A 24677-nucleotide genomic window follows, 5' to 3' on the forward strand; every position below is an offset into this window, starting at 1 on the left:
GAGGCACTGTGGGCACTATCTGGCCTGTGATTCGGTGGTGTCCATCTTTTTAGACGTGCATAAAAGCACAGTGGCAGTTTGCAAATTTTCACTCAGCATCATACACTGTTGCTTGTTTCTGTTAATATCCCATGGAGTTAAAATCATCACTATACCTGTAGATAAATTCCCAAAGGGGTATTATATCCAAAATATGGTCACATAATGGGGGATTCAGCTCTTCTAGCACTTAGGGGCTCGGTATATGGAGTCTGCCAGCAATTCTAGGAAAATCTCCTCTTCAGGAAGCAAATAGCGCACCTTCTTTCCCAAGTCTCACCATATGGCTAATCAGTACTGTATAGCTACAAGTATTTCCAAGTTCAGAGAAAATTGAGGGACAAATTTTGGTGTCATTTTTTCCCACTTCCTCATGCAAAATGTAAAATCTGAGGTAAACTACTCTAGGAAAATCTGCTCTCCAGGAAGCAAATAGCACTCCTTCTTTTCCGAGTCTCACATTAAGGCTAATCAGTACTGTATAGCCACATGTATTTCCAAGTTCAGAGAAAATTGAGGGACAAATTTTGGTGTCATTTTTCCCCATTTCCCCATGCAAAATGTAAAATCTGTGGCTAAAATTTTGGTGGTAAAAATGTAACTAATTTTTGTTCACCTCCCAATTGTGTAAAATTCTGTGACACACCTGTGGTTTCAATATGATCACTGCACCCGTAGATGAATTCATTGAGAGGTGCAGTTTTAAAAATGGAGTCAATTATGGGGGTTCTGCTGTTCTAGCACCTCAAGGGCTCTTCCAGTGGATTAAAGTACCAGCAAACCATAACAGTAAAATCTGTACTCTAATATGCCGCATCTTCCTTTTTGAGCTTTGTGCTGTGCCTGAAAAGTAGTTCCTGATTAAATGTAGGGTATTGGTGCACTCAGGAGAAATTGCACAACAAATTGATGTTAATTTTTTCCACAAGCCCTTAGAAAAATTAAAAAGTTGGAGCTAAAGCAACATTTTAGAGGTAAAAATGTAATTATTCTTTTTTCACCGCCCAATGGTATGTTGTCAACATGCTCACTGTATCACTAGATGAAGTTTATTGGGGGTGGTTTGTAAAATAAGGTCACTTCTGAGGGGGGTTTCTGCTGTTCTTGTTCCTTGAGGGCACTGCCATTGTGACATGGCACCCTCAAACAATTCCAGCAAAATCTGAACTCCAATACGGCATGTTTTCCCTTCTAAGCTTACACTGTGCCTCAAAAATAATTTTTGAGCACATATGGGGTATAGGTGTACTCTGGAGAAATTGCATAACAAATTTTGTGTTCCATTTTCTGCTGCTATTCTTGTGAAAATTAAAAAAGGCGCCAAAACAACATTTTAGTGGGAATTTATTTTTCCTTTTCAAAATTCAACATTTTAAAGTTCTGTGAAGCACCTGTGGGTTCAAGGTGATCACCAAACATCTAGATAAATTCCTTGAGGGGTATTGTTTCCAAAATGGGATCACTTGTTGGGGGCATCTACTGTTCAAGTAGATCAGGGGTCCTCCAAATAGGACATGACACTCACAAACAATTCCATCAAATTTTGCATTCCAAAACGTCACTCCTTCCTTTCTGAGCCCTGCTGTGTGCTAAACAGTAGTTTCCCTCCACATATCGGGCATCTATGTACTCAGGAGAAATTGCACAACGCATTTTAGATTCCATTTTCTCCTGTTACCATTGCAAAAATAAAAAAATTGGGGTTACATAAAATTTTTGTGAAAAAAAAGAAAAATGTTAATTTTTTTCCTTCCACATTTCGTTATTTCCTGTGAAGTACCTGAAGGGTCAATAAACTTTTTGAATGTGGTTTTGAGGATTCTGAGGGGTGCAGTTTTTTGAAAGGTGTCACTTTTGGGTATGTTCTGCCCCCAAAGTCACTTAAATGTGATGCGGTCCCTAAAAAAAAATGGTTCTGTAAATTTTGTTGACAAAATGCGATAATGCTGATTGACTTTTTTACCCTTCTAACTTACTAACAAAATAAAAGTATGTTTAAAAAATGATGCAGATGTAAAGTAGACATATTGTAAAAGTAATTTTTAACTATTTTGTGTAACATAACTGTGGTTTAAGGGCATAAGAGTTAAAATTTTGAAAATTGCTACATTTTCAAATTTTTTGCCAAATTTCCGATATTTTGACAAATAAAAGCAAATCATATTGAATTAATTTTTCCACTATTATGAAGTACAATATGTCATGAGAAAACGCTAGGATCCGCTGGAGCATTCCAGAGTTATTGCCACATAAAATGACACTGGTCAGAATTTTAAAATTTGGCCTGGTCATGAAGGTGACAACAGGCTTGGGAGGTAAAGTGGTTAAGATTGTTCATTGATCATCTAGGATAGTAAAGAATTCAGTCTGTTTCCTGGAATAAAGACCTCTATTTATATGAAAGCTCAGACCATATCTTTTAGCTATGAATAGGGATTAGCTTTTAGTCCAAAATGCGTAAGGTTCATATGCTCTGCTTTTTTACTATTTTTATGGAGTAAGTTCTACAATAACCATGCTTTTATTTAACTAAAGATTTTTTTTCTCACCCAGTGAAGAATATAACTCCTTTCTGATGTAACCTCCTCCTCCTTTTACCCTCCATGCTTCACCCAAGATGTCCTGTCTGCATACTCTCTTTTGCTTCCCTCCCCTGCCCAGGAGCTGCGGTATGATCAGTCCATGTCCCTGCACAGTCAGACACAGTCATTACACAGTGCATGGCAGATTTATAAGATTAGCTCAGCACAGGAACATTTTTTAAGGCCAGGTTCATACTGAGTTAAGGCAGCCCGTTCAAAGCATAGCATTGACGGGCTGCATTAACGCTATAGCTTTAGCTTCATCTGTGCTAGCGGTGATGGAGCCTCAGACGCTGTAGACCGCGCCCAAGGCTCCGTCAGAGAATGACGGCACATCGCTAGCGCATGCCAATTATGGCATGCGTTAGCGATGCGCCTTATAATGGGGGTTAATGGCAGCGTTAACGGACTGGGTTACATCACGTTATGCCGCGGTGTAACCCAGTCTGTCTAACGGACTGCCATAACGCAGTATGAACCCAGCCTAAGACATCCAACATTTAAATATGAGGAAATTAACTCAAGGCAAATTGAATTCACTTCCACAGTTCGCCATGTACTAGGAGGTGACTGAGGCCGTAGCGGCCGCTCTTCTATAACTGAAGGCTGGAGGCTGTCGGAAGAAATGAAGTTCATTACTTCCTTTTAGCTGGCTGTCAGAACACTAATAACATGCAGATTAACCCCATATCTGCAGTTTAATAGCATTTCTTCCCCAAGACAAGTTCCCTTTAAAAAGCTGGTGCACTCGCTGTTGGAATCTTGCTTAAAATAACAGATTGCATTTACATTAAAAAGCTGCAGCCCCACCCTGAACAATGTGAATTCACTTGTCTTGAAAGGTTCTTACTGGAGGCAGAGAAAAATTCATGTAGAGGAAATCTGTATTCCATCCCTTTGGCTCACTCAGTCCATCCTCATACTGTGACGGTAGCCACCTAGATAAAACAGTATTTGAGGCTCCCCAGGAAGGATGATTTCTAAACACCCAGAAAAGAAAAGAAAACGTAAGAAAACAAAGCTAATTTTATTATAAAAATATATATATTTTCCGAGAACTTAGCTAGCTTTTACCTTAATTGCTAAACAATTTAAAAGGGCTAGTCCCAAGAAAACAGGTTATTCCCTATCCATAAGATAACTTGTTAATTGCTGGGGATCCAATCTTTGGGATCCCTAGTGATCTTGTGAATGTAGGTCTCAAGTCCCGCCTTGAATGGAGTTTATGTGCACATGCTCGACCTTCACTATATAGAATTACAAGAGATAGACTCAGCATTTGGCTATTTTTTCCGGCAGTCCAATGGAGAGTTAAATGAGTAGCCGGTTGAGCATGTTTACTTTCACTCCATTCAATATGAGGATGTGGAGCCTGTTCTTGGGGTTCCAGAGCCCCATTTTTAAGATTTCTTGGGGTCCAAGTAATTGTAGCCCCAGCTATCTGCGAAAACAGGATAATAGGGATAATAGTGTTTTTTTCTTTTTTTTTGAGAAACCCTTTAATTTTTTTAACTCAGAATGTTTGTGTAAGATTTTGAAAATTGTAAAAAAAAGGAAAATAAATCAATATAAAATAATTTCTCAATGATTCTTAGGATCAGAAACAGAGAAGCAGCAGATACTGTATGCAATCTTCATACCATGGATGTGGAGACGGAGAAGGATAATTACAGGATTTGTGAATAAAGTGATGTGTCACTTATTGGGCTGCTTAGGAAAATTGTAATAAAATAATTGTTTCATCAGCACAAACAAAAGAAAAACCACATCAGCTCACCCAGTCCAGATATATGTAGGTCAATCAAATAAGGGTGCGATACATGGACAAGGTTATCAGGCCAGCTCCCGGGTAAATTGGTCCAGTAGAAGGTAAGTATCCAGCAACTGCTAACAAAAAAGGACTAATTTAAACATTAATTAATTGAGAGCTATTAAAATATCAAAAAGGGAAAATAAACCATAAAAAAACATAGTTCTACGAATCAGAGCCTTGAAATACATAGGCCTAGTGTTTTTATGGTTTATTTTCCCGTTGTCATATATTAATAGTTAACAATAAATTAAAGTCCTTTTCATGTTTGATGTTGCTGTATACTTAACCTTCTAAAGTTTTATCAACAGGAAGTTGGCAGCTTTCTGCCTATGCACAGTGTACAAAGAAAGCTGTAGAATGGGAGCAGTAAGCTGCCCAGTAAGTGATACATTACTTGAATCAGGGTCTCTATCTCTACAATATGCTGTTCTCATAAGGGATAGCAAAAACCTGGTTACCAGGGATGAGCGAGCATGCTCATCAATCGATCATGCATCAGGGTGCTAGGGTATGCATGAGTATCGCCATGTTCGAGTACCATGCTTGAGTCCCTGCCTCGCATCTTTTACGACTGTTATATAGCCAATAAACATTGATTTGGTATTACCGCGTATAGCAGGAAATCCACCCATGTTTATTGGCTGTCTAATTACAGCAAACATGGGGTGCAGTGACTCAAGTAGGGCGCTCAAGCACCCGAGATACTCATGCATACCCAAGCACCCTGATGCACGATTGAGTGGGGAGCACACTCTCTCATCATTACTTGTGACAGATTCCCTTTAAAGGGAACCTGTTAGTAGATTTATGTTGTCATGGGTAGCAGCCACATTGATAACAGTTAAACTATATTTTACTTTCAAATGCTGTTTAGTCTATGAGAAAAAAATAAGTTTACAAGGTGCCACGCTCAAGGTTGAGTGAACTCTAGGCAGCTCCAATCCAGCTTCTTCCCTGACATTCTCTCCTTATACCCAATCTAAGGACATTTCTCAAACTTTGTTTTCTTGTAAAAACCACCATGAATTAAAGGGAACCTGTCAGCTCGTTTTTCCGCAATAAGCTGTGGCCACTGCCTTTCGGGGTTTATCTACAAGCATTCTGTAATACTGTAGATAAGTCCCCAATCTAACCTGAAAGAGAAGAAAAACAAGTTTTATTATACTCACCCAGGGACGGTCCGGTCCGATGGGAGTTGCAGGTCTGGGTCCGGCGCCTCCCATCTTCTAGCAATGACGTCCTCCTCCTTGCTTCATGTCGTGGCTCCTGCACAGGCATACTGATCTGCCCTGTTGAGGGCAGAGTAAAGTACTACAGAGCACAGGCGCTGGACCACTCTCACCTTTCCCGGCACCTGTGCACTGCAGTACTTTGCTCTGCCCTCAACAGGGCAGATAAAGTACGCCTGCACAGGAGCTGCAACATGAAGCAAGAAGGAGGACGTCATCACTAGAAGATGGCAGGCGCCAGACCCGGTCATGCGACACCCATTGGACCGGACCGCCCCCGGGTGAGTGTAATAAAACTTGTTTTTCTTCTCTTTCAGGTTAGATCGAGGGCTTATCTACAGCATTACAGAATGCTGTAGATAAGCCCCAAAAGGCAGTGGCTGCAGCTTATTGCGGAAAAACGAGCTGACAGGTTCCCTTTAAACAGTGTCTTAAATGCATGCTTAATAAAACAAAAACAAAAGAGAACATTCCGCTCAGCCCTGAGATGTAATTCCAAGCACAAGAAGGAGCACGGCTTCCTCACTGCTGCACAGCGTCCAAGGCACTAGGAAAAATAGAAGTGGATCCAGCTCACTCACAGGGCTTATTTAAAAATTAGAACATTTTTATTGGATGATCCTTAAAAAATTCAAAATGACAAAACAGACATCTCAGATGGCACAGCAATGACAGGGGGTGATGTGTAATGAGACCATACGCGTTACCAGTTATGGTTACCAGTTATGGTTACCAGTGATCAAGAGCCGTGTTGCTCGAAACGCGTATGGTCTCATTACACATCACCCCCTGTCATTGCTGTGCCATCTAAGATGTCTGTTTTGTCATTTTGAATTTTTTAAGGATCATCCAATAAAAATTTTCTAATTTTTAAATAAGCCTTGTGAGTGAGCTGGATCCACATCTATTTTTCCTAATGCATAATAAAACACATTAAACATAATTTAGAAGGACAGTTAAAGGGATTGTTCCCCGCATTTGAAATTAATGATCTATTGGGTAGATCATCAATATCAAACTTTGGGGGTCCAACACCGAGAACGCCCACGGATTGATTTTATTAGTTCCCGAGTAGTTGGATTAACCATTAAATGGAGCTGCGCTATCCAATATTCCCCTGCCGAGAACTGCACTGAATCAACAATAGAATTACATCATCTACAAGGATACGTTTCATATTTTCATCATTTTGGTCTAGATTTTATTTAGGAAATGTGGGTTTTTGTGTTAAAGTTGGTATTTTAAGCAAAACAGTTTTGCATGCCATCTCTCTTTAACATAATTTAATTCCTCTCCAACCTTCTGGATTGCCTGCTGATAAAATGGTGAGTAGCAAGCTCCCACCTGCTAAGCCTCTACAATGAAGCCCTTTCAAGCTTTTCAGTTGTTTCCAAAAGTTCTAAGTCAAATATGAACTAAATTTGAGCATTATAGTCTCCGGGGGAGTCTGGATTTCGGGTATTGTGTTAAGCACTTAACCACTGTGTTCCTTTTTTTTATGTGTTTCCCACTTAAATGTACGTTCATTGTAATGTTCCTTTTTTTTGTTAAATAAATTGTGTTTCTATAGAAATTCTTAAACAACCTAATTTATAAATATGCCTTATTTATTTAAAATTAAGTGAACCACATTCATTTTATTATAATAACTATAAAAACTATAAAATAAATGCTGGAAAATGATCAAAATCCCCGATACCGTATCGTTGCTGTTGTGATTGATGTTGTTTATATAAAAGAAAAAAAAAGAAATGCTTAAAAACAGATTAAAATGATGAATTCTTGATGCTTTAATCATTTACAAAAGGATTTGGTCAATTAAATTTATTCTAATTCTTTAAACATTTACAAATTAATCTGGGTAATGTTTTCGAAATTTGTTAGCCCCTTATTAAAACATGAGCTCATTGTTTAGCAATGTCATTATGGGATGCTGAGTAATGCCTTTCATTTCATTAGCAGCAGAGTGCATAAATAATAAGCGAGATACTGTGCATGGTAATATTGGTTCTGCTAATTATCCAAACTATATTATTACTTGCAAAAGTTTTAAGATTGTTTCAGAGTAAGACCAGGGTTTAAGATGGACGCAACAAGGCCACACACAGCATAAGCAACCTCATTAAGACCACAATGCCCCCATCTGTTTTGCAATTCTAGAAGTCCAACGTAGGTCATAATATAAATGTATGGTGGCTTAGGTTCACCTTAGTAAAAAAAACCAGAAGGAGACACAGAGAAACTTATGGGCCCCTATAGTATTTCCATATACACAGATCAGCCATAATGTTAAAATGATGAAATGAATAGCCTTAATTATTTTGATTGGTAGGTACCTATCCAGGATTGGGATGTATTAGGCAGCAAGAGAGCAGTCAACTATTCCAGGCGATGTGTTGGAAGTAGGAAAAATGGAAAGCAAAATTATCAAATTGGCTTTTACAAAATGCCAAATAATTCAGTATAGATAAACCAGAATATCTCATCTCAAGAATAGATCTTATAAGCTATTCCTGGTATGCAGTGGTTAGAAATCAAAATTAGTCTAAGAACGACAGCCAATAAACTGACCTGAGGTTCATAGGCACCAAGAATTTACAGGTCCGAGTGGTATTTCCAAGGGCCCTGTCACACACAGCGACGCACCAGCGATCCCGACAACGATATGACCTTGTCAGGATCGCTGGGGTGTCGCTACATGATCGCTGGTGAGCTGCCAAACAGGCAGCTTCACCAGCGATCAGCACCAGTGACACGCGGGTAACAAATGCTCACGTCGCTTAGTTACCTGCTGTGTACCTTAGATACCAGCGTGCTGGCGCTGGGAGCTGGTAACCAAGGATAGACGCACGGTGCTTAGAAACCCGCTGTTTACCTTGGTTACAGCTCCAGCTCACTGATCGTTGGTCTCCCGCCTGATACACGCAGTGATGCGTGCTGGCCAGCGGGAGACAAACCATCAAAAAAATGTCCAGGGCTTTCGAGCACGATCAGTGATACCCGGCAGGGGGGCCGGTCGCTGATAGGTGTCACACACAGCGATATCTCTGGTGAGATCACAAAACTTGTGACTCAGTAGCGATCTCGCTAGCGTTCTCACTGTGTGTGACAGGGGCTTTAGCTTGGATGTTATCCCTTATCCATGGCATCGCTTCCTGATAGCTATACGTCAAACCACAGGGACAACCTATGATCCCGAGAACACTATGGAAATGAAGCGGTGGTTAATCATGGGCACTGCCACTCAATTTATTCTCAATGAAGTGACAAAGACCAGCTGAGAGCTGTGTTGGGCAAACTCCACCAGTCCTCTTAAGAATGAATGGGCACAATCAATCATTGCTCCAATATCTCTAAAGAGCTCTGGTTCTTGGGATCGATGGGAGTGTTTGTGATCAGATCCCAATTATCAGGTAGAATAACTTTCAAAATTGAGAAAACCTATGTAAAAGAACTGCTGCTAACGAATTAGTGTCATATACCACAGGACACATACAGAGGTTTTGTGAAGTCCATGCCTTGATGTCACAAGATTATTTTCATGCCACAAGGTGGACCTTCACTATATTAGGCTAGTTTCACACTTGCTTTTTTTTGCAGCGCGTTTTTCCCGCAAAAAAACGCATTGAAAAAACGCATACATAAGCATACAACTGCTGCGTTTTTTTCAAGCATTTTTATGAGCATGCATGAAAAAAACGCAGCGTTTTTATGCGTTTGTATGCGTTTTTAGTGCGTTTTTACCGCGTTTGCGTTTTTTTCCAACATTTTTAGGTGGCCCCTCACACTACCCAAACCATGACTTTACTAACCCTAACCCTGACCCTAACCCTAACCCTGACCCTAACCCTAACCCTAACCCTAACCCTGACCCTAACCCTTAACCAAATCATACTTAAACCTAACCCAAACCCTAACCCTAACCCTAACCCTAACCCTGACCCTAACCCTAACCCTAACCCTAACCCTGACCCTAACCCTAACCCTAACCCTAACCCTAACCCTTAACAAAACCATACTTAACCCTAACCCTGACCCTAACCCTAACCCTAACCCTGACCCTAACCCTTAACAAAACCATACTTAACCCTAATCCTGACCCTAACCCTGACCCTAACCCTAACCCTAACCCTGACCCTAACCCTTAACAAAACCATACTTAACCCTAATCCTGACCCTAACCCTGACCCTAATCCTTAACAAAACCATACTTAACCCTAACCCTGACCCTAACCCTAACCCTGACCCTAACCCTAACCCTAACCCTAACCCTGACCCTAACCCTTAACAAAACCATACTTAACCCTAATCCTGACCCTAACCTTGACCCTAACCCTAACCCTAACCCTAACCCTGACCCTAACCCTAACCCTAACCCTAACCCTGACCCTAACCCTTAACAAAACCATACTTAACCCTAATCCTGACCCTAACCCTGACCCTAACCCTTAACCAAACCATACTTAACCCTAACCCTGACCCAAACCCCAACCCTAACCCTGACCCTGACCATAACCCTAACCCTAAACCCCCTTAACTAACCCTAACTCTAACCCAAACCCCTAAATTCCATGGTTTAAAAAAAAAAATGCATATGCAAAAAAACGCATACATGAGCATGCCAGTGCGCACATATGCGCATCCATAGGCTATAATGGCCATTTTTAGCGCAAAACATGCGCATATGTGCGCATGCGCTTTTTTGCAGGGCCAAAAAATGCAACATGCTGCGTCTGGAAAATACCAACGCACACCCCAAAAAAACGCAGCACATGAAAATCGCATACATGCGCTAACCAGCGTGCAGGTATGCGCACCCATGTTAAATATAGGGGAAAAAACGCATGCGCAGGTATGCGTTTTTTTCCAGCGCTAAAAAACGCAAATGTGAAACCAGCCTTAGGCACATTGTTTAAACATTATGATTTCCTATTGAGAAGTGTAGTTCTGATTTCCTATCAAGATTTAGATTTTTTTTTTCCATGAATTCATAAGAAGAAATAAAATACCATATGGTCTATTCCATATAGACTTGTATTAAAATATTTTTTGCTTGAAGCATTTCTCCAAGTATAAAAGAGACAACAGTGCCATATTGATGCACCATATGGTTGCACATATCCTACCATTATGGCTCTTTGTGCTACAGTGTAGGCTTGGTACTCACTGCTTTGCCTTGAACATGAAACTTTATCATGCTTGGACTGACAATCTCCTTCACAGGGCAGATTCTTGGCGGGCAGATCCAGTGTGGGCCACACTGCCTGAGGAACAGCGTTTGGTTGCCACACCTTTCTGGTCCCTATATTGTGAATAGAGGCCATGCATGTACTGCAGAGAGCTGCTAAGTTAGGTATTCCATCTGGCCATACCGCCATACCAATAACTAGATCAGGTTTGCGAGTGGTGAAAGGAGATGAAGAATCAGATATTTTCACCTATAAGATCAGAGGAAAAAAGGGAGAATTTTGAAAGAAAATTGAAGTGCAAAAGAGAAACGCAGAAAGAAAACAGTAAATTAGAGAGCATAGGCAGATGTGCTTGAAGAGAACAGAGGTTGGAGCAGAAAGAATAAAGAAGATACCCAGACTCAGTGGTGCAAAGGAGAAGGTGATAAGGAAGCATTGGCTGGAACTGACAGCATAATATGGGAGATAGGGGCGTGGGAGAGGAATCCTAGCCACAAACAGTTACTGCTCACAAGCTCCTCTAAACATACTGGTAAAACTTTTCTTATTATTTCCCTTATAGCCACCATTAGAGGCAGAGCTTAGTGAGACATACGTGCTTAGTTTGGTATCCATCTTTAATCTTTGCTAAAAATTCTTTGGTGTCCAGTAGAGTTGAGCGACTTTTGGTTTTTTAGGGTCGCGTTTCGTTTCGTGAAACCAGACTTTTCCAAAAGTCGGGTCGAGCAAGATCGTCCGATTATAGGGAAAAGTCGGGGTCGTCTCGAAACACGAAACCCAATGTAAGTCAATGGGGAATAAAAGTCGGCAGTGAGAGGAGGACAGGAAACACACCAACAGTGCCCATTTGAATGCCAAAAGCATCAATTCTTCTTACTTAAGCTTGTCAACCTTAATTAACTTCATAATACAAGTTACGCACTGAAAAATGGGGGTTATTTGGCTACAGACTGTGGGGGGGGAGGGCTGGCTCCAGGTTTTCATGTGCCCTGGGCGAAAGAGCGCCCCTTTAACACATACCACAACTCATCATGCTCCGATACGGCAGAGAAATAGCGGTATAGTACAATGAAAAATACCTCACTTTTTTTACATCTCATGACGAGGCCCATCTATTTCTCCATACAGAATCATTGGTCCCATATAATGTTTGAAACAGTACATGATGAGCTCCACATAATGCTTCAGTATATGTTGGTCCCCATGGATGAAGCTCTACTGTCTTATGGGCCCAAATAATGCTCCAAACATAATGGGCCCCATTTCTAATGCTCTAGTGTATAATGGGCCCTGTAAATGCTGCTCCAGTGTCTGATGTCCACCTTTGGAATGTTCCAGTGTATGGTGGGCCCCATCTATCATTCTCAGACGGTGTTAGGCCCAGTATGGATTGCACGTGATTGCACAAAGGTTAGAAAGGGTACCGTATCCCCAGATAACATGTATGGATAGCGTACACATTCAAAATATATGTCTCAGGAGGCAGGATCAGACGGTGTTAGGCCCAGTATGGATTGCACGTGATTGCACAAAGGTTAGAAAGGGTACCGTATCCCCAGATAACATGTATGGATAGCGTACACATTCAAAATATATGTCTCAGGAGGCAGGCTCAGACGGTGTTAGGCCTAGTATGGATTGCACGTGATTGCACAAAGGTTAGAAAGGGTACCGTATCCCCAGATAACATGTATGGATAGCGTACACATTCAAAATATATGTCTCAGGAGGCAGGCTCAGACGGTGTTAGGCCCAGTATGGATTGCACGTGATTGCACAAAGGTTAGAAAGGGTACCGTATCCCCAGATAACATGTATGGATAGCGTACACATTCAAAATATATGTCTCAGGAGGCAGGCTCAGACGGTGTTAGGCCCAGTATGGATTGCACGTGATTGCACAAAGGTTAGAAAGGGTACCGTATCCCCAGATAACATGTATGGATAGCGTACACATTCAAAATATATGTCTCAGGAGTCAGGCTCAGACGGTGTTAGGCCCAGTATGGATTGCACGTGATTGCACAAAGGTTAGAAAGGGTACCGTATCCCCAGATAACATGTATGGATAGCGTACACATTCAAAATATATGTCTATACATCAGGAGGCAGGCTCAGACGGTGTCAGGCACAGTATGGATTTGACGGCCCAGATTACACAGCGGAGGAGCAGGGAGAGGTAAAGATTGCAAATGCTGGGGCCCTGCCCAAGCAAGGGGGGCCCACTCATGGGCGTCGGTACTGGCACTGGGCCCCTCATAGTACAGCGGTGTGTCTGACGGCGGGTGTGCACCACCACCGTCAGAGACACTTGATTGCACTATGAGGGACCCTGTGCCAGTGCCCGCGCCCAAGAGTCGGCCTACCCACCTGTCCAGGGCAACGGCACTCGCACGGTATCGTGTGCTAGGTGGTGACCCCGGCCATGGGGGGGAGGCAGCACAGTTAGGGAGTTTTAGAAAGTGGCATATGTTGATGTTGGACATTCAGCTGATGCAAAAGGCGAAATAGGTGAAGTACCAGGAAGAGGTGGACCAAAGCAAGCCATTTTTCTGTCACCCTATGTGTCATCAGGGGAAGGTGGGACAAAATCCTTGGAAACCCATGCGTGGTTCATTTTAATGAAGGTTAGATCATCCACATTTTGGGTTGACAGACGGGTCCTTTTTTCTGTCAGGATTGATCCAGCTGCACTGAAGACTCTTTCCGATAGCACACTTGCAGCTGGGCAAGCGAGCTCCTGTAAGGCATATTGGGCCAATTCAGGCCAGGTGTCCAGTTTAGCGGCCCAATAGTCAAAGGGGAATGACCTGTGTGGGAGAACATCGATATGGGAGGAAAAGTAGTTTGTAACCATAGTTGACAACTGCTGTCTCCTGTCACTTTCCATCGATGCAGTATTACCAGTTGTGTGAGCGGTATTTGAAAAATCAGTCCACAACATTGTCATGAAACCCCTGTCTCCAACGCCACTTCTGCTGTGTGCACCACGAACACCTCTGCCAAGCTGCCCCCGGCCCGTACGGCTCGTGTGAGAACCATCACCGCTGCTGTGTGCTGGGAATGCCTCAAGCAACCGATTTACCAGAGTTGCTTGTTTATTAGCCAATATTAGGTCAAGGTTCTCCTGTGGCATGATGTTTTGTAATTTGCCTTTATAGCGTGGATCCAGGATGCTGGCCAACCAGTAGTCGTCATCGTTCATCATTTTGGCAATGCGGGGGTCCCTTTTTAGGATCCGCAAGGCATAATCTGACATGTGGGCCAATGTTCCTGGTGTCAATGATGCACTTCGAGTGCTGGGTGGAGGAGCACTTTCTGGCAAATCCACATCCCTCCAGTCACGCACAAACCCTGTACCAGACCTTGCCATGCCAACATTTTCACTTGCCCCACGAGATGCATCCTCCTCCCCTAAGTAATCATCCCCATCATCATCCTCCTCCTCCTCTTCTTCCTCCACCTCGTCCAGGAGAGGTCCCTGAGCAGACAATGGCTGAATGTCATCAAGGATTCCCTCCTCCTCTTCCTCCTCATCAACATTGGCTGCAGACGCCTGCTCCTTAAGGTGCGTCAAAGTTTGCATGAGCAGACGCATAAGTGGGATGGTCATGCTTAGGATGGCGTCGTCTGCGCTTACCAGCCGTGTGCATTCCTCAAAACACTGAAGGACTTTACAAAGGTCTTTCAGCTTCGACCACTGCACACCTGTCAACTCCATGTCTGCTCTCAAAGTGCCTGGCCGTGTATCCTCCCACAAATGCATTATGGCCTGCCTCTGCTCGCACAGCCGCTCCACCATGTGCAGGGTGGAGTTCCACCTTGTTGCAATGTCGATAATGAGGCGATGGTTGGGAAGGTGGAGCAATCGCTGCAGCTTCTGCATACGAACGGAGTGTACAGGCGACCGGCGGATGTGCGCGCACAGTCTTCGCACCTTCTGGAGCAGGGCTGTTAACTCCGGATAATTTTTGAGGAAGCACTGCACCACCAGGTTCAAGGTGTGAGCCAAGCAAGGTATGTGGCTGAGTTTTGAAAGGGCTATGGCTGCCACAAAATTACGGCCGTTATCACTAACTACCTTGCCTGCCTCAAGATGTACACTGCCCAGCCATGACTCAGTTTGTCGCTTCAAGTACTCGGCCAGCACCTCGGCGGTGTGTCTGTCGCCCAAACACATCATCTGCAACACAGCCTGCTGACGCTTTCCACTAGCTGCTCGATAGGGGGACACATCGTGTGCAACAGTGGCAGCTGCAGATGGAGTGCTCGTACGACTGCGCTCTGTGAACGAGCTTTCGCTTCTGGAGGAGGAGGAGGAGGAGGAGGGTCGAACGCCTACAGCCAACTGTTTCCTATACCGTGGGCTAGGCAGCACTGTCCCACCACCGCTGTCCCCTGTGGACCCTGCATCCACCACATTAACCCAGTGCGCAGTGATGGACACGTAACGGCCCTGGCCATGCCGACTGGACCATGCATCAGTTGTGAGGTGCACCTTTCCGCTCACTGACTGCTTGAGTGCATGGACAATGCGGTCTTTCACATGATGGTGGAGGGCTGGGATGGCTTTGCGAGAGAAGAAGTGGCGACTGGGTAGGTCATAGCGTGGTACTGCATAGGCCATGAGTTCGCGGAAAGCTGTGCTTTCCACCAACCGAAAGGGCATCATCTCAAACGAGATTAGTTTGGCAATGTGGGCATTCAAACCCAGTGTACGCGGATGAGAGACTGAGTACTTTCTTGACCTACTCATAGTGTCTGGGAGGGTGAGCTGGACTTGAGAGCTGCATATGGTGGAAGTAGCGGTGGACAGGGCGGACTGAGAGAGGGTTGATGATGGTGATGGAGTTGGTGTTCTTTCTGATGGCCTAGAATCAGTCTTTCGTTGATATAACAGTGGGATTCCCTGACTGCTGTGGTCTTGCAACGACACCTCAACATTTGCTGCTGTGCTAACCGGTGGGCTTACAGTGGGGGAAACAATGTAGCGTTGCTGACTACCTTCGTTGTGATCAGTTGCACATGTGGCACTTGAGGTTTGGTGTAGTGTCCACGCTTGCAAGTGCATGCTGGTTAAATGTCTAAGCATGCAACTGGTATTCAAATTTTTCAGATTTTTCCCTCGGCTAAAGGTCTTTGCGCACTTCTTACAGATAACCTTGGCCTGATCATGAGGATTTTGTTCAAAAAACTGCCACACTGCACTCTTCCTACTTTGGCAGACATTTTGCGGCCTAGCACGCTGTGATCTTTTGACCCTCTGGACAAGCTGTCCAGCAACTCTTTTGATGTTTGGAACCTGTCTTTGGAGTGCTCCGGGCCTGCCAGATAACAGCTGTTGCGATGTCGATATCTGCTGTGGATGCTCCTCATCTGAGCTATTGGAAGCAGCACCCTCTTCCCCCAATGGATGCCAATCTGGGTGAACAACTGGGTCATCCATCACCTCCTCTTCTATGTCATGTGCACCTTCCTCTGTGTCACCGTGTATGGTGGTATAGTGTGCGGGAAGGGGCACCTGAGTCTCATCAGGGTCAGAATCTGGCTCTGTACACTGCGAGGACAATGTAGTGCTCTGAGTGAATGTACCAGCAGAATCATCCATCAGCGGCTGTGCATCAGTGCACTCCATGTCAGATTCATCTTGGCCTGGGTAATTCACCATTTCACTTGATAATCCAGGCATGGTATGTGAAAACAGCTCCATGGAGTAATCAGTAGTATGGCCTGCGTCATCCTTCAATCTTGGTTGGGGTGAAGGACACAAGGGAAGGTGTGGTTCATGAACATGAGCCTCCAATGATGACTCAGTGCTTTTACTTTTTACAACTGAAGAAGAGGAGGCGATAGAGCTGGAGGCTGAGTCAGCAATGTAAGACAAAACTTTTTCCTGATGCTCTGGCTTTAAAAGCGGTTTGCCAACGCCTAGAAAACTAAGCGTTCGAGGCCTTATGTAGCCAGACGATGACGCAGGGTCAGCACCTCCTGCATTCGGTCCTATTTTGCTCTTGCCACTACCATCAGATCCACCACCAACACCATCATTACCAGCTGCCAACCCCCGCCCAATTCCACGGTCTCTTCCACCAGCCTTCCTCATTTTTGGTAGAAATGTAGACAAAATCCAACAAACTATATAGTAATGTAAAACAAGGTACAAGGTGTCTATAGGACAGGGGAGATTTTGAATTTCTGCAGACACTTGTGGACACTGGACACTTTTGGATTGTGTGAGGCCCACTGATATCTGAGCGCTATGTGACAGGCTCGATGGCACAGCTGTGACCAAAGTGACTAGAGAATAAGGGAGATTTTGAATCTCTGCACACACTTTTGGACACTGGATGGACACTTTTGGATTGTGTGAGGCCCACTGATATCTGAGCGCTATGTGACAGGCTCGATGGCACAGCTGTGACCAAAGTGACTAGAGGATAAGGGAGATTTTGAATCTCTGCACACACTTTTGGACACTGGATGGACACTTTTGGATTGTGTGAGGCCCACTGATATCTGAGCGCTATGTGACAGGCTCGATGGCACAGCTGTGACCAAAGTGACTAGAGGATAAGGGAGATTTTGAATCTCTGCACACACTTTTGGACACTGGATGGACACTTTTGGATTGTGTGAGGCCCACTGATATCTGAGCGCTATGTGACAGGCTCGATGGCACAGCTGTGACCAAAGTGACTAGAGGATAAGGGAGATTTTGAATCTCTGCACACACTTTTGGACACTGGATGGACACTTTTGGATTGTGTGAGGCCCACTGATATCTGAGCGCTATGTGACAGGCTCGATGGCACAGCTGTGACCAAAGTGACTAGAGGATAAGGGAGATTTTGAATCTCTGCACACACTTTTGGACACTGGATGGACACTTTTGGATTGTGTGAAGCCCACTGATATCTGAGCGCTATGTGACAGGCTCGATGGCACAGCTGTGACCAAAGTGACTAGAGGATAAGGGAGATTTTGAATCTCTGCACACACTTTTGGACACTGGATGAACACTTTTGGATTGTGTGAGGCCCACTGATATCTGAGCGCTATGTGACAGGCTCGATGGCACAGCTGTGACCAAAGTGACTAGAGGATAAGGGAGATTTTGAATCTCTGCACACACTTTTGGACACTGGATGGACACTTTTGGATTGTGTGAGGCCCACTGATATCTGAGCGCTATGTGACAGGCTCGATGGCACAGCTGTGACCAAAGTGACTAGAGGATAAGGGAGATTTTGAATCTCTGCACACACTTTTGGACACTGGATGGACACTTTTGGATTGTGTGAGGCCCACTGATATCTGAGCGCTATGTGACAGGCTCGATGGCACAGCTGTGACCAAAGTGACTAGAGGATAAGGGAGATTTTGAATCTCTGCACACACTTTTGGACACTGGATGGACACTTTTGGATTGTGTGAGGCCCACTGATATCTGAGCGCTATGTGACAGGCTCGATGGCACAGCTGTGACCAAAGTGACTAGAGGATAAGGGAGATTTTGAATCTCTGCACACACTTTTGGACACTGGATGAACACTTTTGGATTGTGTGAGGCCCACTGATATCTGAGCGCTATGTGACAGGCTCGATGGCACAGCTGTGACCAAAGTGACTAGAGGATAAGGGAGATTTTGAATCTCTGCACACACTTTTGGACACTGGATGGACACTTTTGGATTGTGTGAGGCCCACTGATATCTGAGCGCTATGTGACAGGCTCGATGGCACAGCTGTGACCAAAGTGACTAGAGGATAAGGGAGATTTTGAATCTCTGCACACACTTTTGGACACTGGACACTTTTGGATTGTGTGAGGCCCAATGAATATCTGAGCGCTATGTGACAGGCTCGATTGCACAGCTGTGACAAAAGTGACTAGAGGATAAGGGAGATTGGATTGCTTTTAAAAAAGCAGTTTGCGGAGCAGTGGGTAAACAGCAATGCAGGAATGTCAGGAAGCCTTAGAAGGCAGCCCAACAACCAACACCACTGATACACCACTATATAGCCTCCCCTTGCACTGCACACACAGTGACTGGTGTGTTGTGCAGGCCAAATTGCTAGCAGCAGAAGCAGTTTTTTTTTCTTCTCAGCAGGACAAAAAAAAAAATTGGGATTGCTTTTAAAAAAGCAGTTTGCGGAGCAGTGGGTAAACAGCAATGCAGGAATGTCAGGAAGCCTTAGAAGGCAGCCCAACAACCAACACCACTGATACACCACTATATAGCCTCCCCTTGCACTGCACACACAGTGACTGGTGTGTTGTGCAGGCCAAATCACTAGCAGCAGAAGCAGTTTTTTTGTCTTCTTCCCTGCCTAACGCTCTCCCTACAGAATCAGCAGCAACCTCTCCCTATACTAAGATCGGCAGAAGTAAGATGGCGGTCGGCGTGCACGCCCTTTTATACCCCCTGTGACGCCCACCAAAGCAAGCCAATCACTTGCATACCCTTCTGAAAGATGGTGGTGACCCGTGCCTATGTCATCACGTTGCCCACAGTGTCCGTGGATCCTGATTGGCTGAAAAAGAGCGCAAAACAAACTTTTGAAACGCGACTTTGGCGCGTAAGTCGCCGACCTCGTGGCCGACCTCATCCTAGGGTCGGGTTTCGATTCATGAAACCCGACTTTGCCAAAAGTCGGCGACTTTTGAATTTTTTCTACTCGTTTCACTCAACTCTCGTGTCCAGTATTCCCCCCAAAATTTTAGGGGTTAAAATGGTACAGTCAGTGTTAGATCTCTCCTGAGGTTCGGTAAATATCCTGGAGAGAGCATCAACTTTGTCGTTTGTTGAACCAGACCAATAAAAAATTACAAAATAAAACCTGGAGAAAAATAAGGCCCACGTGCTTGTCTTGCAGACAACCTCTTAGGGTGTGTGCACACGCTGCGGATTCTGCTGCGGATCCACAGCGGATTTGGCCGCTGCGGATCCGCAGCAGTTCCGCAGACAGTGTACAGATTCTTTTTGTGGATTCCGCTGCGGTTTGCCACCTATTCCATTGTCCAGATGTCAAACCGCAGGCCAGTCTGCAGGTAAAACCGCAGGTCAATTTACCTGTGGTTTTACCTGCGGATCCGCACGGAAAAATCCGCTGGTGAATCCGCAGTGTGTGCACATAGCCTTAGCTGTACGGATGAATTCTAAGTTTTTGTGGTCAGTAAGGACAGTCACCAGATGATTGGTCCGTTCCAAAAAAAAGTCTCTATTCAGAGAAGGCAACTTTAATAATTAAAAAATCTTTATTTTCAATGTCAGACTTTTTTCCTGGAGATGACATGGTATGAGAAAGGAATGCACATGGATGAAGCTGCATATTGTCGCAAACTCACGGTGATAAAACAGCTACCACCGCAGAGTCTGAGACGTCTACTTCGACAACAAATGGCCGTTCAGGATTTGGATGGACAAGTAATGGTGCAGAAGTAAAAAGTGTCTTTAGTTTGTCAAAAGCCTCTTGTGCCTCCGGAGACCAGGAAAACACTCTGGATTTCTTTGTGAGTGAAGTAACTGGTAAAAAGATTTTTAAAATTTTTTAATGAATCTTTTGTAGAAATTTGCAAATCCTATAAAGCGCTGGACATCTTTTAGATTTTGTGGGGTAGGCCAGTCAGCTACCACTCTGATTTTACTGAGATCCATACTCAGACCTTCGGGGGAGATGAATGATATATCTCAGAAATTAAGTCCTGGTTTGTTCAAATTCACATTTTTCAAGTTTGATATACAGCTGATTCTCCTGTAGACATTTCAGGACTAACTGGGCATTCCTGCAATGCTTCTCCAAGGTATGTGAAAATATAAGAATGTCAGAGAGATAAATAACAACATATCGATCCAAGAGAGCTCAAAAAACATCATTAATGAAGTGATGAAAGATGGCAGGGACGTTGCTAAGGCTGAAATGCATAACGAGGTATCCAAAATGTCCATAAAAAGGTTCTTTGATGAGGCTCTTGCATGGTCTTCACATTATGTGAAAAAGAATTGTGACCTCTTGAGTGACTTAGTTTCCTTCATCCCAGCTATGGATCAAGTATTTGATGACCCGAATGGTTGTGCTACAGCTGAAACCAAGTTGCTTACCTAAATCAAGGGCGGCGTTGAATATAGCTGAATATAGCTCAGAGGGAAGAGCTTGGTATACAAGAGCTGCTGGGTTTGAAACCTGACAATAGCTTAAACAGATCATGGGGAGAAGCAAGTAGAGGAAGGAAGACTGCAAAGAGGAGAAGTTGTTCTATTCCTGACTGTTGAATCTGGAAAGGACTGATAGTAAAGGAGGGGAGCTGACAGACTTCAGATTGGAAGGATTCCTATTATACCTCCAGAAGGAAAAGAGGAAAAAAACAGCCTCAGAGAAGAAGCACAGTTTGGCCCTCAGTAAGGAATATTGAGTGAGGATTAACAGAGAGTTATTTAATTGAATCAGAGTGAGCAAATTGAACTATCGCACAGAGATCTGTTTGTCTGCACATATGGGTCAACCTTCAAATGTGAGTGAAAATTTGACCACCAAATATATATTTGTATATAGTTATTTATTATTATTTATTATTATAGCACTATTTATTCCATGGCGCTTTACATGTGAGGGGGGTATATATAATAAAAACAAGTACAGTAATCTTAAACAGTACAAGTCACGACTGGTACAGGAGGAGAGGGGACCCTGCCTGCGAGGGCTCACAATTAGAGATGAGCGACTTTGCCTTATTTCAGGTCGAGTCGGGATTTATGAAACCCGTCTTTCGCAAAAGTCGGGTCGAACGAAATCGGCCGATTATAGGGAAAAGTCGGAGGCCGACTGAAACACAAAACCCAGTGCAAGTCAATGGGGAAGCAAAGTCGGCAGGGAGTGGAAGACAGTAAACACACCTACAGTGCCCATTTCAATGCCAAAAACATCAATTCTTATAACTGAAGCTTGTCAACCTTAATTTACTTCCTAAGAATAGTTACGCATTGAAAACTGGGGGTTAGGCTGGTTTCACAATAGCGCTTTTTAAGCGCACGCACGGCCGGGGGTAGCTCCGCCCCCGAGCCGGCTCTCTGCCCGGCGTGCCCGCCCCTTGCTTGTAGCGCCGCCTCCTAGCGCACAGCGGCGCCTGCGATCGGCGCACCCTATCTTTAGCATAGGGTGCGCAGATCGTGCGCAGGCCGTGCGCTAGTTGCGCTTTGACCTGCGCTGCGCACTTTTGACGGTGCGCCGTGCGCGCCAAAATCAAACTTTTCGGATTTTGGCGCGCACGGCGCACCGTCAAAGGTGCGCAGCGCAGGTCAAAGCGCAACTAGCGCACGGCCTGCGCACGATCTGCGCACCCTATGCTAAAGATAGGGTGCGCCGATCGCAGGCGCCGCTGTGCGCTAGGAGGCGGCGCTACAAGCAAGGGGCGGGCACGCCGGGCAGAGAGCCGGCTCGGGGGCGGAGCTACCCCCGGCCGTGTGTGCGCTTAAAAAGCGCTAATGTGAAACCAGCCTTATTTGGCTAAAGTTGTGGGGGGGTTGTGCTGGCTCCAGGTTTTCATGTGCCCTGGGCCAAAGAGTGTCAGTGCGCCCCTTTAACACATACCACAACTCATGATGCTCCGATACGCCACAGAAATATAGGTATAGTACAATGACACATACTTCACAGCTTACATGACATGACTGATCTATTTTAAATTGTACAATAGCTCAAAAAAGGACAGTATATTACTCCATACAGTGTTATGGCCACCACATTGTGCGCCATACAGAATAATGAGCCCCATATATTTCTCCATACCAAATAATTAGTCACATATAATGTTCCATACAGTATATGATGAGCTCCACATAATGCTCCATATATAATGGGCCCCATTTGTAATGCTCCAGTTTATAATGTGCCCCTTAGATGCTGCTCCAGTGTCTGATCTGCCCCATTTACATTGCTCCAGTACATGATGGGCCTCATGGATGATGCTCCAGTGTATGATGGGCTCTAATAATGCTCCATATATAATGGGCCCCATTTGTAATGCTCCAGTGTATAATGTGCCCCTTAGATGCTGCTCCAGTGTCTGATCTTCCCCATTTACATTGCTCCAGTATATGATGGGCCTCATGGATGATGCTCCAGTGTATGATGGGCTCTAATAACGCTCCATATATAATGGGCCACATTTGTTATGCTCCAGTGTATAATGTGCCCCTTAGATGCTGCTCCAGTGTCTGATCTGCCCCATTTACATTGCTCCAGTACATGATGGGCCCTATTTTTAATTAACCCAGGCATGGTATGTGAAAAGAGCTCCATGGAGTAATCTGAGGTGTGTGTGCTTCCACATCCTTCACTTTTGGTGTGGGTGAAGGACACAAGGAAAGGGGTTGCTCCTGACCAGTGTCACGAACACCGCACTGCACTTGCTCACAGAGCCAGTGCGCGTGTCCTGAGTACAAAAACAGTGCTCAAAGATACCTGTGGAGCAGGGCAGCAGCGGTGACGATGTGTGCTTCAGACTATCAGGACCTGAAGCACGTGACTGCTGGGGGCATGACCTAAGCTCCACAGAGCTAGAAGCTGCAGGGAAACTCCTAGAAAGGTAACTACGGGACAAGTTACCAAGGGGCATAGACAGGGACATAAACCAGATCAAGCCGGGTCAAAGCACGAGATAGCAGGACAGTACCAAAGGGTTAGATAGAGCAAATAGTCAGGACGCAGCAAAAGATCAAAAAAACAGAACGGGCAATTGACGGTACAATAGGGACAAACTGTAATGGAGTAACAATAGCCAAGCCAGTAGGTCAAAACCAGAGAAGACAATAGTACAAAAACGAGAGATGGAGTACAGAGTGAGGGGACAGACCGGGTCATACACGGGAATCAAACAAGCAATGCAGTATACATGCACACCAGGGGGGTCAGACACACAGTCAGAATAACAGTATAGCTGACAGGGAATCCTAGTCTGGAGTGAGTATAAATACCCCTCCCAGATCCAAAGAGAGGCCGGCAAAAGTTAACCCTGTGAGAACAGGACATTAACCATGTCCTAACCATGACAGTACCCCCCTCTTAATGGGGGTCCACTGGACCCCCAGGTTTCTCTGTGTATCTGGCATGAAAAGCCAGCACCAGTCGATCAGCGTGCACAGAACTGGCCGGAACCCATGACCGATCCTCAACGGTATATCCCTTCCAATGAATAAGGTACTGAAGTCTCCGGCACACCCACCGTGAATCAAAGATGCGCCTTACCTCGTGCTCCAGTTGACCCTCTACCAACACTGGTGGAGCCACAGATGAGGGATCTTCTCTGTCACCACAGGTTTTAAGAGGGACCTGTGGAAGACGTTAGATATTTTGAAGGATGTGGGCAACTGTGATCTGTATGCCACCTGGTTGATCACCTCTACAATCTTGTATGGGCCAATAAATTTTGGGCCCAACTTCATAGAGGGTATTTTAAGTTTGATGTTACGGGTGGACAACCAGACTTTTTCCCCCACTGTTATCGCAGGACCCAACCCCCTCCTCCTGTCCGCAAAATGTTTGTACTTCTTCTGCGCTTTGGAGATGTTCCCCTGCACCTCCCTCCAGAGGGTTTTTAACTGTTGTACCATCCCCTCGGCACCAGGGCAATCCAAATCCATACAGGAAAATTCCCCAAACTGCAGAACAAACCCATAATTGACCTGAAAGGGAGACTTTCCGGTAGACTGATTAATACGACAGTTGAATGCGAATTCTGCCATGGGCAATACCTCACACCAGTCTTCCTGTCTGGAGGAGGCCAGGCATCTCAGAATCTGCTCCAACGACTGGTTGGTGCGTTCAG

General features: G+C 44.6%; 1 protein-coding gene across 1 annotated transcript in view; it reads right to left on the reverse strand.

The window, feature by feature from the left end:
- TPO (thyroid peroxidase) overlaps positions 1 to 24677 on the reverse strand; it is a 206571-nt gene that overhangs the window by 159795 nt on the left and 22099 nt on the right. Inside the window, exon 3 of the mRNA XM_073576633.1 lies at positions 3472 to 3601. Within this exon, the coding sequence (XP_073432734.1) occupies positions 3472 to 3601 (130 nt within the window). The remainder of the gene's footprint in view (positions 1 to 3471; positions 3602 to 24677) is intronic.

The sequence above is a fragment of the Dendrobates tinctorius genome, unplaced genomic scaffold (assembly GCF_039654945.1).
Source record: "Dendrobates tinctorius isolate UK_male_01 unplaced genomic scaffold, ASM3965494v1 ptg000049l, whole genome shotgun sequence".
Lineage (NCBI taxonomy): Eukaryota > Metazoa > Chordata > Amphibia > Anura > Dendrobatidae > Dendrobates > Dendrobates tinctorius.